At 49.7% G+C, this 17,747-nt stretch overlaps 1 protein-coding gene across 1 annotated transcript in view; it reads right to left on the bottom strand.

Annotated features, from left to right (window-relative positions):
• MFRP (membrane frizzled-related protein) overlaps positions 1 to 17,747 on the bottom strand; it is a gene marked incomplete at its 5' end in the record, with an annotated part of 46,616 nt that overhangs the window by 26,025 nt on the left and 2,844 nt on the right. Inside the window, 4 exons of the mRNA XM_015405483.1 lie at positions 855 to 1,170; positions 2,605 to 2,766; positions 6,616 to 6,739; positions 8,717 to 8,932. Coding sequence (XP_015260969.1) covers positions 855 to 1,170; positions 2,605 to 2,766; positions 6,616 to 6,739; positions 8,717 to 8,932 — 818 coding nt within the window. The remainder of the gene's footprint in view (positions 1 to 854; positions 1,171 to 2,604; positions 2,767 to 6,615; positions 6,740 to 8,716; positions 8,933 to 17,747) is intronic.

The raw sequence follows: 17,747 nt of genomic DNA, 5'->3' as shown, positions 1-17,747 counted from the left end.
TCTGATCCTGCATTGAGCAGGGGGTCGGACTAGATGGCCTGTATGGCCCCTTCCAACTCTGTGAGTCTATGATTCTCGATCAGACCAGTGGTCCATCTAGTCCAGCATCCCGTCTCACACAGTGGCCAGCCAGTTCCTCTGGAGGGCCAACAACAGGGCATAGAGGCCGAGGCCTTCCCCTGATGTTGCTTCCTGGCTCTGGGATTCAGAGGTTTCGTGCCTCTCGAATGTGGAGGTTCCCCGAAGCCACCATGGCTAGTAGCCACTAGAGACTTATCCTCCATGAATCTCTCAAGTCCCCCTTTAAAGCTGTTTATTCCTGTGGCCATCACTACAACCTATGGCAGGGGTGTCAAATATGCGGCCCGGGGGCCAGATCAGGCCCCCGGAGGGCTTCCATCAGGCCTGCAGTGGAACCGGCCATCTCCTGCTTCCAGTTCTGCTGCTGCTGCATCATCGCTTGCTTCGCCGGACTCTTAATCGCTCAGCCATTTCATGTTTTAAACTGGGTCCTAGACTCAGAACTTTGAGCATGAGATTCCTGTGGCGAACGTCAATAAATCAAAAGTAGGTTTGCAGCTTACAAAGCTAATATTTTAAGCATGTCTTTATTTTAAGTAGGGGAAAAAAATCTTTGTGTCTGTGTCCTTTATAAAGTTTATATCTCTGCCACCTGGCATTACATTTTATGACACACATGGCCCGGCCCAACAAGGTCTCATTTATGTCACTTCCAGCCCTCCTAACGAATGAGTTCGACACCCCTGACCTACGGCACCCCATTCCCTCAACATTCCTGACTGTCTCATCAGACCTACTGATTTGTGTTAACGGACCTGCAGCTGATTTCTCACCTGGAAGTCCCGTCCGATAAAGAGGCAGGATCCTGCTTGCTGTATATCTCCAGCCGGTCATATAAGCAGGAGATGGAGTTTTCGATGTCTAACGTCTCCACTTGCAGCTGGATCACGGTCCCCTGCGTCCCCCGGATATGCCACGTGCACAGGATGTTGGGGGGGTAGGGGGCTGGGTAGTTGGGGGAGCTGAAGGAGCCCTCGGGGCCATGCAGGATCCCCCCACACGCTGCAAGGGGAGACACAAAGAAACAGTTGATGGACCCGGCAATAGATGAAAGGGGTGCACAACCAAGAGGAGACACGAGCGAAACGGCTGCAGCGGTGTGCAGGCAGGCAAAGAAAAAAAGGCATTTGGAGATTCTGTAGCAATGACTCGACATCCTGCTAAACTGAACTTTTCCTACATTTCATTTCTACATTTGAAGAGGTGGCAGGCCGTAATTGGGGAGGGGGCGGGCTGAAAGGTGGGCGAAAATATAGTCATTATTTTGTGTTCAAAATTTCTGCTTTCTTAAAAGGAAAAAAGACCCCGGGACCAGTGCTCCCTTTAGGCTGAGTGAGTGTGAGCTAGCTAGCTCACAGTTTTGTAGCCTCCAGCTCACACATCTTTGTCTTCGCTCAGGAAGGATGGCTCCAGAGCAAACTGATTTATGCAGTAGACAAATCGCTCGCTCACCACTTCAATGCCAGTGGTTCACAAAGTAGAATTTTTGCTCACAAGACTCCACAGCTTACAGAAGAAGAAGAGAAGAGATTGGATTTATACCCCACCCTTCACTACCCAAAGGTGTCTCAGAGCGGCTTACAAACTCCGTTCCCTTCCCCTCCCCACAACAGACACCCTGTGAGGTGGGTGGGGCTGAGAGAGCTCTTTCCAGAACTACCCTTGAGAGAACAGCTCTGGCAGAACTACGGCTTGCCCAAGGTCATCCAGCCAGGTGCAAGTGGAGGAGTGGGGAATCAAACCTGGTTCTCCCAGATTAGAGTCCACACGCTTAACCACTACACCAAACTGGCTCTGGGAGCATTGCATAGCGCTTTGAGAACACGCTGAGTGAGCTGCAAGTGCAAACTGAGCCAGAGTAACATGACTACCATGCGGGAAAAAAACCCTTGTGTGGAATCAGCCCCTTACTTCTTGAGCCAACTCCAGAGGGAATCTTCTGGAGATTTGGAGCGTGGAGCCTTGGGAGGGGACAGACTTCAGCCGCATTGGCCTTAATATGTAACAGAGTCTATCCTACAAAGCAGCCATTTTTTTCCAGGGGAGCTGATCTCTAGAGGATGGCTCTAGAGGATCTCTAGAGGATGGCTCTAGAGATCAGCTGCAACTCCAGAGATCTCCAGGTCCCACCTGGATGCTGGCAACCTCATTGTACAACATGGTTGCTCCGAGCCTGTGCCGATAGCCCTTCTGGGAGATTTCATTTCAGAGCTGTATCTTCCAGAAAGCAGGCACTCGAATAGAATGCATGACTCACACTTTGGGGAAGGGGCTGTGGCTTGGTGGCAGAGCGTCTGCTTGGCATGCAGAAGGTCTCAGGTTCAATCCCCGGCATCTCCATTTCCAAGGATCAGGTCACAGGTGACGCAAAAGACCTCTGCCTGAGACCCCGGAGAGCCACTGCCAGTCTGTGTAGACAATACTGACCTTGATGGATTGATGGTCTGATTGAGTATAAGGCAGCATCGCGAGTTTACTTGTCCAGCACCAGCAATACCGATTCGACAACAGTTTAGTACTCACAAGGTGTCGAGGTCATGGCTTGGGGTGGGTCTCCTTGGGACGATGCGGCTGTGGACTCAAGGGGGGACTTGGCGGGGGGAGCTGAGGTAGCGTTGGAGACGGTGTGAGCGTAAGATGATGCCCCAGGTGAGAGTCTGGCCAGGTGAGAGGATTTCAGCTCTGCTGCCGCAGGAAAAAAAAGAAGACGTCAGAAGTTGAGGAATGAGAAGGCCGATGCTAGAAAGGGGAGCCTGGGGCCCGGTTCGCACATGCAGGAAACTGAGATGGCAAGAATTTATTTATTTGTTCTCCTGGAAGGCAGAGTTTCTTTTCCTGAATGGGTCATCCAAAGCTGGATTCTGCTATTCTGAAGTCTGGCAGTCCGTTCTCTCGCCTTCGGCCTCTGCCCTGCACGTGTGAAGCCAGATTCATCTCTTCCCCCCCCGCCAATCAGAGTTCCATTTAAGAACATCAGAGAAGCCAATGTTGGATCAGGCCAGTGGCCCATCCACTCCAACACTCTGTGTCACACAGTGGCCAAAAAGACCAGATGCCATCAGGAGGTCCATCAGTGGGGCCAGGACTCCAGAGGCCCTCCCACTGTTGCCCCCCTCCCAAGCACCAAGAATACAGAGCATCACTTAAGAAGATAAGAGAAGCCAACGTTGGATCAGGCCAATGGCCCGTCTAGTCCAACAATCCGTCACACAGTGGCCAAAAATACCAAGTGCCATCAGGAGGTCCACCAGTGGGGCCAGGACATTAGAAGCCCTCCCACTGTTGCCCTCCCCCAGCACCAAGAATACAGAGCATCACTTGACCCAACCTGTGAGTTCCTATCTATACCTTGTGGCTAAGAGCCACTGATGGACCTCTGCTCCATATTTTTATCCAGTTCCCTCTTGATTGATTACAAGTCCATGCTTGTAGCCGCCACCACCTCCTGTGGCAGTGAATTCCATGTGTTCATCACTCTTTGGGTGAAGAAGGACTTCCTTTTATCTGTTCTAACCTGACTGCTCAGCAATTTCACGGAGTGCCCACGAGTCCTTGTATTGTGAGAAAGGGAGAAAAGTACCTCGATCATGTCACCCCCTCAGCCGTCGTTTCTCCAAGCTAAAGAGCCCCAAGCGCTTTAACCTTTCTCAATAGGGAAAGTGTTCTACCCCTTTGATCATTCTAGTTGCCCTTTTCTGCACTTTTTCCAATGCTACAATATTTTTTTTGAGGTGTGGTGACCATAACCTGCCCCAGACTGAGAGTTCCTATCTATACCTTCTGGCTCATAGCCACTGATGGACCTCTGCTCCATATGCTTATCCAATCCCCTCTTGAAGCCGTCCATGCTTGTAGCCGCCACCACCTCCTGTGGCAGTGAATTTGTAACACTCACTCTGACCCTGCAAACGTGCAGATCTTCACATTCATTTAAGAAGGCCAAGACAACCTCTCAGTCCCTCCTTCCACCTTTGGGAGAGAAACAGGGTTGCCAAACTCCAGGTGGGGCCCTAAGATCTCCTGCTATGACAACTACTCCCCAATCTACAGAGTTTGGTTTTCCTGGAGAAAAAGGCTATTTTGGAGGGTGGGCTCCATAGCATTGTGCCCTGACGAGGTCCCTCCCCTCTCAAAGGCCTTCCTTCCTCTCCCCCCCAAAAAAATCTCCAAGTTATTTCCCATCCCAGATCCCGGCAACCCCAGAGAGGAGGCAGTCCCCTCCGGGAAGGGGCCTTGATGTTCCCTCTAAGCTGTGGAGTCTTGTGAGCAAAAATTCTACTTTGTGAGCTACTAGCAATAAAGTTGTGAGCAAGTGATTTGGCTACTGCATAACCTAGTTTGCTCTGGAGCCCTCCTTCCTGAGCTGAGACAAAAACGTGTGAGCCGGAGGCTAAAAAAATGTGAGCTAGCTCACACTTACTCAGCTTAGGGGGAACACTGGACTTGACCACCCTGCCACGGAAAGCGGCGAAAACCCCGACCCATGCCCAGCATTGTGCTCACTCCTGCACGACGAAGAGCGGCTGCCAGTCTGAGAAGACCAGGCTGACCTTGACAGACCGAGGCGGAGAAGGCAGCTTCGTGTGCCAGGATCTCATGAGTTGTGAAAGAAACTCTCCGTGCTATTCCTAAAATGTCACACATGGGCATGCAGCCCGGGCTTAAGAATTCCGGGTCCCCCCTGATCACCCGCAGGAGATGGGAGGGTAGGGTGGCCAGATCCAGGTTGGGAAACTTCTGGAGATTTGGGGGTGGAGAGTTACATATTGATGACACGTTGTCCCTGACATGGCAGTTCTATTTGCACTCTTAGGACCTAAACTGGACCTAAACTGGAAGGTATATAATATTTCCAGTTCATACAACAACTTCTGACACAAGGCCAGATTTATTTGTGGGCCCAAAAAGAAGAAGAAGAAGAAAAGGAGGAGGAGGAGATTGGATTTATACCCCACCCTTCATTACCCAAAGGTGTCTCAGAGTGGCTTACAAACTCCTTTCCCTTCCCCTCCCCACAACAGACACCCTGTGAGGTAGGTGGGGCTGAGAGAGCTCTTGACAGAAACTGCTCTTTTTCAAGGACAGCTCTTATCAGAACTACGGCTTGCCCAAGGTCATCCAGACAGGTGCAAGTGGAGGAGTGGGGAATCAAACCTGGTTCTCCCGGATTAGAGGCTGCACACTTAACCACTACACCAAACTGGCTCTCTAGAAACTTTTTGGTGTTGTCATTCAATTCCATATTGGAACATTCCAATTTTGGTCCTATTTTATCTATTTATTATTTATTTTTAATTGCCTTACATGTGTTACAGGGACTCTGTTGCTCATTATGTTTTGCACTACTTGACCTCTGAAGAAGGCTCTTGTGAGCTTGAAATGCGTCAGGTCATACACTGTTCTCTTTTGTGTGTGTTTGTCACTTTGTACATTTTATGTCTCCTGCCAACCTAGCAGTTAGAAAGCAAGAAATTGCAAGTAGATAAATAGGTACCACTTCGGTGGGAAGGTGACAGCATTCCGTGCGCCTTGGTGTTTAGTCATGCCGGCCACATGACCACAGAAATGTCTTTGGACAGCGCTGGCTCTTCGGCTTTGAAACGGAGATGAGCACCGCAACCCTAGAGTTGGATTCGACTGGCTTTCGAGCAAGGGAACCTTTACCATTACCTTTTTTACATTTTATGTGGCTTTTTTGGGGTCCCTACTAGGTTTTTATATGTCTTTGTAATAAACACTCTTTTGTACACTTTCTTATGTTTTTTTTGGCCCTCAATTAGTTTTCTAAACTTCCTTTGGAGATTTGGGGATGGAGCCTGGGGAGGACAGGGACCGCAGCGGGGCACAACGCCATAGAGCCCACCCTCCAAAGCACCCATTTTCTCTGGGGGGACTGATCTCTGTAGTCTGGAGATGAGCTGTAATTCTGGTGCATCCCCAGGTCCCAACTGGAGGCTGGCATCCCCTACTTGACCAGACTCATCTGGACTCCTGTATAGGATCCCATGGTCCAACCACGACGCTTAGGCCCTGGTCAGAGCCTTTGGAGGCTGGTTTTGTTTCCTCAACTTTTCCCCGACATTGCATACAATGGTAGCTCAGCAAAGACCACCCCCTCCCTCTCTGCAATCTCTGCAACCTCTAGCAGAGCTCCTGTGTGTATTTGGCGAGAAGACTACTATCCAGGGGTCATTTCCTGCGGGAGCACAGGAGCGGAGCTCCGGCAGTAAAGAGCCCAGGGGGCGGGCACATGCAACAAGCCCCGCCCCCTGCTCCCAGCAGCCCTGGGCCACGAGGAGCAAGAAGCAGCCAGGTAAGTTGCAGTGGGTGTTGCCTTCTGACACACTTCCGGTGATGTCAGGGTGTGTGGCATATGCAAATAAATTATGCTAAGGAGCTCCTGCACCTCTTTTTCTACGAAATGACCCATTGCCCTTGAGGTAGGGACAGTTTTAAGATGCCCAGCTCCGCTTGAGGGAATGCCCCTGCCGTCAGATGAAGAGTGCTTGCGGAATGTCCATGCCAGGCACTTACTGGAGAGGACGATGATGCCCACCAGTAAGCCCAGCAGCACCATGAGTACCATACTGAGGATAGCCACGCAGAACCAGGAGAATTTGCAGTCTGGCTTGAACTTCCTGCTGGTCACATCCCGGACCTGTTGAGCTGTGAACAGAGAATGAGGGTCACACAGTCGAGTAGTAGGAACGTACCAAGCGGCCTTACCTTTAGTCCGACCATTCGTCCATCTAGTTCAGTATTGTCTGCTCTGGGGAAGGGCTGTGGCTCAGTGGCAGAGCATCTGCTCGGCATGCAGAAGGTCTCAGGTTCAATCCTCAGGATCTCCAGTGTTAAATACTGGGTTCTGGACGCATTGCAGTGATCCGCTCTAGTTTATTTGGTGATTTCAGGAACCCAACAAAGACACCCAGCAGGGCTTGAGCCCTGCTTATATAGCATGCAAACACCCCACCCCACACACACCCACTCCCAAGGATTACATTACACTGCTTATCTATAGGCCAATTCCAGGATCCTGGTCGGCTATTGTTCTTGGGGAGCAAGCTCACCCATTTCAAGGTCCACAGTCAGGAATGGCTTAGGCTCAATACATAACATCCAGTTGAAAGGGTTAGGGAGTAAATTATGTGAAAAACACTCTGCCTGGGACCCTGGAGAGCTGCTGCCAGTCTGAGTCCACAATTCTGACCTTGATGGACCACAGGTGTGATTCAGTATAAGGCCACCGCACACCACACATCTTTGTGTGTGCTCGGGAGGGGCTTTGGCTCGGTGGCAGAGGATCTGCTTTGTACTTAGGAAGTCTCAGATTCAATCCCTGGTGGTATCTCCAGTTAAACAGACCCAGTAGGAGATGATGTGAAGAACGTTTCCCCCTGAGACCATGGAGAGCTGCTGCCAGTCTAAACAGACCAGGGGTCCCCAGCCTTTTTGAGCCTGTGGCCACCTTTGGAATTCTGAGATGACATGGAGGGCACATCCACAAAATGGCTGCTGCAGGAGGAGTAGCCAGCCACAAAATGGCTGCCACAGCTTACGTGTGGCTGGATGACCACACTTCTGGCAACATGGGGGTGTGGCCTAATGTGCTAATGAGCTGTGCTGTCAGGGGTGTGGCCCAATATGCTAATGAGTTCCTGCTGTTGGGTGTGGCCTATTATGCTAATGAGTTCCTGCTGGACTTTTTCTACAAAGAAAGCCCTGGTGATACCAAGGGCACCATGTTGGGGACCCCTTAAGTAGACAGTACTGACCTTGATGGACCAAAGGTTTGCGTCAGTATAAGGCAGCTTTGTGTGGGTGGGTGTCTGTGGGACTGGCAGAGGCTCTCCGGAGTCTCAGGCAGAGAAAGTTATTTCCCAGCACCTGCTATTGGAGTTCCTTGGGGTTGTCAGGAATCGAACCTGGGTCCTTCTGCATGGACCGTGTGCAGCCACGGAGCCACAGACAGCCGCTCCCTGTGCGGCTGTTGCATGGAACCGCCACTGGATTGCATGCCTCGGCCTAACCTGTCTGGAAAATGGGATCGCATGGCACTCAGAAAGCGCAACAGAATTTTTCAAACATCTGGGCTCCCAAAAGGTGGGAAGCCGCTTCCTTTTCACTCTGATCACTGGTCCATCCTGTTCAGTACCGTCTGCTCTGACCGGCAGCAGATATCCAGGCAGAAAAATTTCCTCCTGGGCTGCGAACTGGACTTGAAGCCTTCTGCATGCCCGGTGTGCGTGTTCTGCCCCGGGGTTTGCCCCAGCCGCATTTAGCTTTGTGCTCAGGGACCTCAGAAGAAGAGAAGAAGAAGAAGAGATTGGATTTATACCCCACCCTTCACTTGGAGTCTCAGAGCGGCTTACAAACTCCTTTCCCTTCCCCTCCCCACAACAGACACCCTGTGAGGTGGGTGAGGCTGAGAGAACGCTGACACAAACTGCTCTTTTTCAAGGACAGCTGTGCCAGAGCTTGTGACTGACCCAAGGTCACATCAGCAGGTGCAAGTGGAGGAGTGGGGAATCAAACCCGGTTCTCCCCGATTAGAGTCCGCACACTTAACCACTACACCAAACTGGCTCTCCAGTCACCCTTCCCCCTCCTCCCCCCTCCCCCCAAACCTCCATACCCAGAGGAGCACAACCAGTGCCTCAACTACCCTCTCCGTATCATCTTCTCCCCCCAGGTTGATACCAAAGCCGTTGGCGGCGAGCTTCACGCTGGTTCTGTCTTCCCCGTCTGGGCGATTCGGGGACGGGACCTCTCCTTCCACCTCGAAGACAGGGTTGGAGAACTCAGTCAGCAAGAAGCGTGGCAGGGTCAGAGGAGGAGAGCCGGCATTTTCCTGTGAGGAAACCAGACGGTCAAGAAGGATAGTCGGGGTTTTTATGCCCTGCATTTCTCTATCGGAAGGAGTCTCTGGCTGTGGTCATTTTGATCGGGTTTCACCGCTGTTCCCTCTCGCATTTAAAATTGCTCATTCGCACGATCCTTCCGGTTCCCTAGCGAGTTTTCCGACACTGAGAAAATCAAGTACTTTCTGGGTATTTGCGCTTTGAATCCTCAATTTTGCCTTTCTGGACAGTCATCTCTCGCAATGATTGTGATTAGGTCGTCTGAATGTCCTTCTTCTGGTAGGTTTTTTTTGTGTGCGACTTTCACCATTGTGCGCGTGTGTGCGCATGCGCATATGTGCAGAAGCAAATATATATATATTATTAAATTGTGCCGCGCTGCCACTTGGGCGGCGCGGCTGTCTGGACAGCGCCTGGAGCATTGTCGCGCAAAGCAAGCGGTGGGGCAAAGGATGTCTGATCATCCGAACACGCTTAAAAATATCCCCAATCAAATCTACAGCGGGAACAAATCGCGGTACACTTTACGGCCGCCTCCCCCTCCTCTCCCCAAAACAGGTATCTTGTGGGGTCAATGGGGCTGAGAGAGTTTTGAGAGAACTGTGACCGGCCCAAGGACACCCAGCAGGCTTCATGTGGAGGAGGAGTGGGGAATCAAACCTGCTTCTCCAAATTTGAGTCCGCCGCTCTTAACCACACCACACCGCACCATACTCACCACAGTGGTGAGACAGACAGTTGTGCAGGTTACAGAGAGCGGGGTGAAGCAGTGAGCGTGACAGATTAATGTGCTGGCTTGAAATGGGATTGCCAAGCAGTTTGGGAAATTCCTGTAGATTTTTTTGGGGGGGGGAGTCCCTGTGAAGGGACTTCCATTTCTCCCCTCTGAAGCTGCCATTTCCCCCCAGGGTAACTGAATTCTGTAGTTTGGAGATCAGTTTTCGTTCCAGGAGAACTTCTTGGGATGCCAGCCTCCAGGTGGGACCTGGGGATGCCCCGGAATTACAGCTCATCTCCAGACTACAGAGATCAGTTCTCCTGAAGAAAATTGACGCTTTGGAGGGTGGGCTCTATGGCACTGTACCCCACTGAAGTTCCTGTCCTCCCCCAGGTTCAAGCCCCAAATCTCCAGGAGTTTCCCAACCTGGATCTGACAACCCTATATCCTTACTCCCCTGCTGGTGGCCAGGGAGGACCTGGCAACTCAAACTTTAGCCCCCAACTGGAGGCTGGCAATCCCAGCTTCCAGGGCTTTTTTTGTACAAAAAGCCCAGCAGGAACTCATTAGCATAATAGGCCACACCCAACAGCAGAAACCCATTAGCATATCAGGCCACACCCCTGACAGCACAGCGCATTAGCATATTAGGCCACACCCCCAGAAGTGTGGTCGTCCAGCCACACCCACCTTTTGCTTCTTATTCTGTTTACCTTGTTTGTTGTCAAAACCCAGGGCCTTTTTTTGTAGCAGGAACTCCTTTGCATGTTAGGCCACACCCCCCCTAATGTAGCCAATCCTAATGAGTTTCTGCTGTTGGGTGTGGCCTATTATGCTAATGAGTTCCTGCTGGGCGTGGCCAACTCAGGAGCCAGTCGGAACTCCGTTCCTGTGCGTTCCTGCCCAAAAATAGCCCTGCCAACTTCAAACCAGAGCTTCTTCTGTCTACCCCTGAGTAGCACCCCCAGCTCTGGGTAGGGAAATTCCTGGAGATTTTGGGGGCAGAGCCTGGGATGGGCATGGTTTGGGGCGGGGAGGGACCTCAGCAGGGTGTAATGCCATAGAACCCACCTTCTAAAGTAGCCATTTTCTCCAGAGGGACCATAGCCTGGAGATCAGTTGTGATTCTGGGAGATCTCCAGCCACTACCTGGAGGTTGGCAACTCTACCTTTGAGGTAGTGGCCAGACAGTTGCTCACGACCCAGGGAGTCCCGCTCAGTAAGAAATTCACAGGGTGACTGTGGCCAGTTGTTTCATTCAGCCTACCTTACCTCACGGGGTGGATGTGAGGACAAAACCAATCAGGGGGAGAGAAGGTAACGAATTTCAGATTTATGTATTCCTAATCCTATTACATTGCTTATTAAAGGTCTCGTTCTATTGATTTCATTGGCTTGCAACTTACACTGTGTAATACTCCCTGAATCTCAGTGAGAAAAGAAAACTACAAATACATCAGTCAAAATCACATACATTAGCTTCAGCTCTTTATTTATTTATTTATTTATTTATTTATTTATTTATTTATACCTTGCTTTTCTCCCCAGTGGGGACCCAAGGGGGCTTATATCCCTCTCCCCTTTTCTGTTTCATCCTCACAAGTCTTGGAAAAATTGGCAAAAATAACTCAGATATTCAAAGTTTGCAATGGATCTTTGCTTCACTGGAGTGGAGGCATTTCTTTCTGTGTAAAAACTTTTATTTCTAAGGGAAGGGTACACAGGAAAAGCGACAAAATAAAAGACCTAAGGCTACATCTCTACAGAACAGACCGACCACACAACTGTAATAATGGAGATTCTTCTTCTTCTTGACCCCTAGAAGGAAACCACCTGAATACATTAACTAATGATTGTGAGTAAACAGACTTCAGTTTCCCAGGCTTTCTGTCCATTGGATCTGTGCCAGGTAGGTTTCCCTTCCAGGTCAGTCTAAACAATAGCACAGAAAGTAAACAGATTACCCCTATAATGACTGAATTAGACCTTGCAACACACACGTATTTCCAACAACAAGAACCCTGTTTAGGCTGAGAGAGTGTGACTGGTTCAAGGTCACCCAGCGACATTCCACGGTATGAATGGGTGATGCTCATTGGCAGAGGCAAGCCAGGCCTCAGAGGGGCATCCGCACTCTCCTCATTCTGCTGGACTTGAGAACAAATGCAACCTCTGGATATTTTTCAGAGTGCGTTATGTTGCGGCTTGATCTGGGCATGTGTGCCTGTGTCCAGAGTACCTTCTTGTCCAGGAAAGGGCACATCTAGTACAGCCTCTGGAAACACCATTTTTCAAAGCCATGAGTATAAGTGTCAGGTACCCAGCTAAGACACTCCCCACACACACCATTGGCAATGAATGCTTTATTAGAGATTTGCTTGCTGTAGATAACAAAACTTTTGTTAGGACTGAAGGAAATCACAGGAACATACAGGTTATGGGTAAAAGCATAACATTCCTCACTCACACACGTCACACCTACCCCTGGCGTTACCAGGGGTCATTTCCTGCAGGAGCGCACAGGAGCGGAGCTCCGGCAGTAAAGAGCCGAGGGGGCGGGCACATGCAACAAGCCCCACCCCCTGCTCCCAGCAGCCCTCAGTCAGACCAAGAAGCAGCCAGGTAAGTTGCAGAGCTCCCCCCGGCCCCCCGTCCAAAACAGTCCAGTGGCACCTTTAAGACCAAGTTTTATTCAGGTACAAGCTCTCCCTCCTCTGCGAGGACAGATCTGCACGTCCCCCCCCCATATCCAGCAATCCAAAACAGTCCATTGGAGCCTGAGCCATGGGTGTTGCCTTCTCACACACTTCCAGTGATGTCAGGGGGTGTGGCATATGCAAATGAGTTATGCTAATGAGTTATGCTAATGAGCTCCTGCACCTCTTTTTTCTACGAAATGACCCCTGGGCATTACTATGGCAACACAGATATATGGTGCCCTATCTGACCTAGGCTAGGCACGAAGATGCACCAAGGTCAGTCTCATGGAAATCAACACTTTGGCACAACTTCAGGAATAATTATGGCTGCAACTCCCGTGCATTCACACAACCTAGGCTTGCCAAGTCCCCCCGGGTGGTGGGGAAACCCCTGCCCCAGAGGCCCATTTTCCGCCGCCGGTGGATCGGGCCCCGGGGGGAACCCCACCCCGGGAAAGGAAAGCATAACTTGGAGAAACGAAAGTTAAAACAGCCTGAGCTTTGCCTGAGCTTGACTCTAAGCAATAGGACAAAGTTTGAGTCCAGTGGCATCTGACAGCAAGAAGATCAAATCAGTCAATCCTAAAGGAAATCAACCCTGACTGTTCCCTGGAAGGCCAGATACTGAAGCTGAAGCTCAAATACTTTGGCCACCCAATGAGAAGGGAGCCCTCACTGGAGAAGACCCTGATGCTGGGAAAGACTGAAGGTCAAAGAAGACGGGGACGGCAAAGGATGAGATGGTTAGACAGTGTCATAGATGCAACGAACATGAAATTGAGCAAACTTCAGAGGACAGTGGAAGACAGGAGGGCCTGGCGTGATATGATCCATGGGGTTGCGACGAGTCGGACCCGACTGTGCGACTGAACAACAACATAAGCTTTCATGTGCATGCACACTTTGCCAGATACTTCATTGGTGTGGATGCACGCGAAAGCTCACACCCAGAATTAAGCTTTGTTGATCTTAAAGGTGCCACTGGACCAGCGCTCCCTCTAAGCTGTGGAGTCTCGTGAGCAAAAATTCTACTTTGTGAGCTATCGGCGTTAAAGCTGTGAGCAAGCGATTTGGCTGCTGCATCAATTAGTGTGCTCTGGAGCCCTCCTTCCTGACCTAAGGCAAAAATCTGTGAGCCGGAGGCTAAGAAACTGTGAGCTAGCTCACACGAACTCAGCTTAGAGGGAACCCTGCACTGGACTCAGACCTTGTTCTGTTGCCTCAGACCAACATGGCTTGCCCACCTGAAGAAGTCTAAGCCTTTTTCGATTCAAGCCTGAAAATGGAATTGCTGCTCAGATTAGGTTTTTTAAAACATGTATAGAATCTGTGTCCATCCAGCAAGGAGGCTGGCGTGAAACGCTCGTCCTCAGCCTCCGAAAACAATGCCGGTGAGGCCAGTGGATTTCTGAGCATAATCTCTGCCTCGCCTGTTCTGCTAGGTGGATGTTCAACCCCTGACGGCGAGAGTTCCTACAGGGAAGGAAGATGGCAGCTTGTTTGCACAACGGAATAATTGGGTTTATTTTTAGGCATTAGAATTAAAGCCACCCGACGCTTGCTCCGATTAATCCGACCCCTGAGGACTAATTGACATGTTACTCCCCGCTATGTCTGAGCTGAAAAACCGAGCTATTAAATAGCATTTGCACAGAACATTTGGAGCGTTCAAAACGCTCCGCACCCAGTAATTCTTACATGAACCCTGCATGAGAGATGTTGTTATTATGTCCATCTTGCAGGCGATGGAGGTAGGACTAAGACTGCAAATGTCTTGCTGGAGGCCACGCACTGAGATCTGAACTAGCAACTTCCCTGTTCGTTGCTCCCAGCCTTCGCTGTTATAGTATACATCATGGGTAGCTTTTCTGTTAGTCTGGAAGCTTCAAAGTACAGCCGGTATGGGGTAGTGGTTGGAGTGTCAGACTATTACTGGGGGGATCCTGGGTTCAGATTCCGACTCAGACACGAAGCTCGCTGGGCAACCTTGGACCACACACTCTCTTCGTCAAGCCTACCTCACAGGACTGCTGTGGATATAAAAAGAGGATGGGAGGGCAGTGTATACCAACCACCCTAAGCACCTTGGGGATTGGTTGGGATGAAAATGTATAAGAACATAAGAACATAAGAGAAGCCAATGTTGGATCAGGCCAAAGGCCCATCCAGTCCAACACTCTGTTACACAGTGGCCAAAAGTATCAGGTGCCATCAGGTGGGGCCAGGACATTCGAAGCCCTCCCACTGTTGACCCCCACAAGCACCAAGAAGACAGAGCATCACTTGCCCCAGAGCCCCTATCTATACCTTGTGGCTAATAGCCACTGATGGACCACTGCTCCATATCTATATATCTAATAGCCAACTTGCCCTCTTTAACCTCACTATCTAACTACTAGGTGAGCAGCCCTTCTTCACTGTTGTGGTAGTACATAACTGCAAATAGGCAGAGCATAATTCAAAATGCTGGTACTTATAAGAACATAAGAACATAAGAGACGCCAATGTTGGATCAGGCCAAAGGCCCATCCAGTCCAACACTCTGTGTCACACAGTGGCCAGAAATACCAGTGCCATCAGGAGGTCCAGCAGTGGGGCCAGGACATTAGAAGCCCTCCCACTGTTGACCCCCCCCAAGCACCAAGAAGACAGAGCATCACTTGCCCCAGAGCCCCTAGCTATACCTTGTGGCTAATAGCCACTGATGGACCTCTGCTCCATATGCTTATCTAATTCCCTTTTGAAGCCGTCCATGCTTGTAGCACCCACCACTTCCTGTGGCAGTGAATTCCATGTGTTAATCACTCTTTGGGTGAAGAAGTACTTCCTTTTATCCGTTCTAACCCGACCGCTCTGCAGTTTCATGGAGTGCCCACGAGTTCTTGTATTGTGAGAAAGGGAGAAAAGTACCTCTTTCTTTACCTGCTCTTTCCCATGCATAATCTTATAAACCTCGATCATGTCACCCCTCAGTCGTCTTTTCTCCAAGCTAAAGAGCCCTAAGCGCTTTAACCTTTCCTCATAGGGAAAGTGTTCCAACCCTTTTATCATTCGAGTTGCCCTTTTCTGCACTTTTTCCAAAGCTATAATATCCTTTTTAAGGTGTGGTGACCAGAATTGCACACAGTATTCCAAATGAGGTCTCACCATTGATTTATATAGGGGCATTATTATATTGGCTGATCTGTTTTCAATACCCTTCCTAATAATCCCCAGCATAACATTGGCTTTTTTTATTGCAGTCACACACTGTCTCGACATTTTCAGTGAGTTATCCACTACAACTCCAAGATCTCTCTCTTGATCAGTCTCTGCCAGTTCAGACCCCATCAATGTGTATTTATATTTAGGATTTTTGGCTCCAATGTGCATCACCTTGCACTTGGCCACATTGAACCCCATTTGCCATGTTGACGCCCACTCGCCCATCTTTGGAGTGCCTCACAATCCTCCCTGGTTCTCACCACCCTGAACAACTTTGTATCATCTGCAAATTTAGCCACTTCACTGCTTACTCCCAACTCCAAATCATTAATGAACAAGTTAAAAAGCATTGGACCGAGTACTGATCCCTGCGGTACCCCACTGCTTACCACCCTCCACTGAGAAAATTGCCCATTTATAGACAGGCGTAGAAGTGTGCAGACACACTACATCGAGTCATCCCATTACTTCCGAAGATTTTCCCCGACACAGCCTTGTGCAGAAAACATCAGGGAAGAAACAAAGCCCTCTCCTGTTCCAAATACTAAAATTGCATGAATAGGAAAGGATAAATTCAGGTGGGTAGCCATGTTGGTCTGAAGGAAGAGAACAGAGTTTGAGTCCAGGGGCACCTGTAAGACCAACGAAGTTTAATTCTGGGTATCATCTTTCATGTGTGTGCATCTTATCTGACACAGGACCAATTAGGGACACTTTAACAGGATCAGCTAGATTCGAGACCAGTAGCATCTAAGAGACCAACAAGATTTTTCGGAGTATGACCTTTTCAGAGTCAAAGCTCTCTTTGTCAGAAACAAGTAGGAATGGGGATCCCTGAGCTCTTATATCCCAGTCTGAAGGTGCAAAGAAGGGAGTCAGGATGCAAAGGTACAATGCAGTGATGACTTCCTGTTCCAAATCCTGCTAAGATGCAACTAGTAATGAAGCTCAAGACAATGCATCCTCCTGGACTTAATCAAGACCTAGGTTTCCTGTCTCATAAACCAATGCTGATTTCTCCACAACTACTACCCCACTGCATATCACACCTAATCCAATCATGCCTGCTACTGTCATTCACCTGCTATTGTCATTTGCCTGCTAATGCCATTTGGCACCTGAAAACACTCCACTTTCCAATATATAGGATAGGTGGATTCACATTCGTGAGCAGTGACTCACGGAAGCTCCTATCCTGCCACATTTTTTTTAGTCCTTAAGGTGCAACTGGACTCTTGCTCTTTTCTACTGCTGCAGACAGAACATCGCTACCCATCTTGATCTATCTCAAAGGAATTTCAAAGGGAGATTAGAAAGAGAGCTGCATTACAACTGATAACAAAGCTCAAGACAATGCATCCTCCTGGACTGAATCGAGACCTAGGTTCCCTGTCTTGTTACTAATGCTGATTTCTCCACGCGTGCTATCCCTCTGCACATCACACCTCATCCAATCATGCCTGCTGTTGTCATCTGCCTGATATTGTCATTCAGCCTCTGAAATCACTCCACTCTCCAAGACTTAAGGACAGATGGGCTCACATTCTAGCTGTATCTGAAGAAGTGGAGCAGTGACTCACGAAAGCTCCTACAACTGCCACAAATGCTCTTAGTCTTTTAAGGTGCTCCTGGACTCTGGCTCTTTCCTACTGTTCCAAACCCTGAAACTGCATAGATTGGAAAGGACAGGCGAGAGAGTCTTTAACCCTCAGTCAGGGTCTAATGCATTGCACCTCTGCATCCCGACTCCTTTCTTTGCAACAGCCCTCACGCCGTCAGGCTGGAGTATAAGGACTCAGGGATCCCCACTTCTGCTTGTGTCTGACGAAGGGAGCTTGGACACTCGGAAGCTCGTGGTGGTGGAAAGTGCCATCAATGTCTGGTGACCCTGCAGGGTTTCTAAGAGCCAGTTTGGTGTAGCCGTTAAGTGTGCGGACTCTAATCTGGGAAAACCGGGTTTGATTCCCCACTCCTCCACTTGCACCTGCTGATGTGACCTTGGGTCAGTTGCAAGCTCTGGCACAGCTGTCCTTGAAAAAGAGCAGTTTGTATCAGAGGTCTCTCAGAGGGTGTCTGTTGTAGGGAGGGGAAGGGAAAGGAGTTTGTAAGGCCCCCTGAGATTCCAAGTGAAGGACGGGGTATAAACCCAATCTCTTCTCCCTCTCCATTCTCTTCTTCTAAGGC

The sequence above is a fragment of the Gekko japonicus genome, unplaced genomic scaffold (assembly GCF_001447785.1).
Source record: "Gekko japonicus isolate JY-2015 unplaced genomic scaffold, Gekko_japonicus_V1.1 scaffold2070, whole genome shotgun sequence".
In the NCBI taxonomy this organism is placed as follows: Eukaryota; Metazoa; Chordata; class Lepidosauria; order Squamata; family Gekkonidae; genus Gekko; species Gekko japonicus.
The sequence above is the reverse complement of the archived record's forward strand: the minus strand, read 5'-3'. Positions and strand labels throughout refer to the sequence as shown.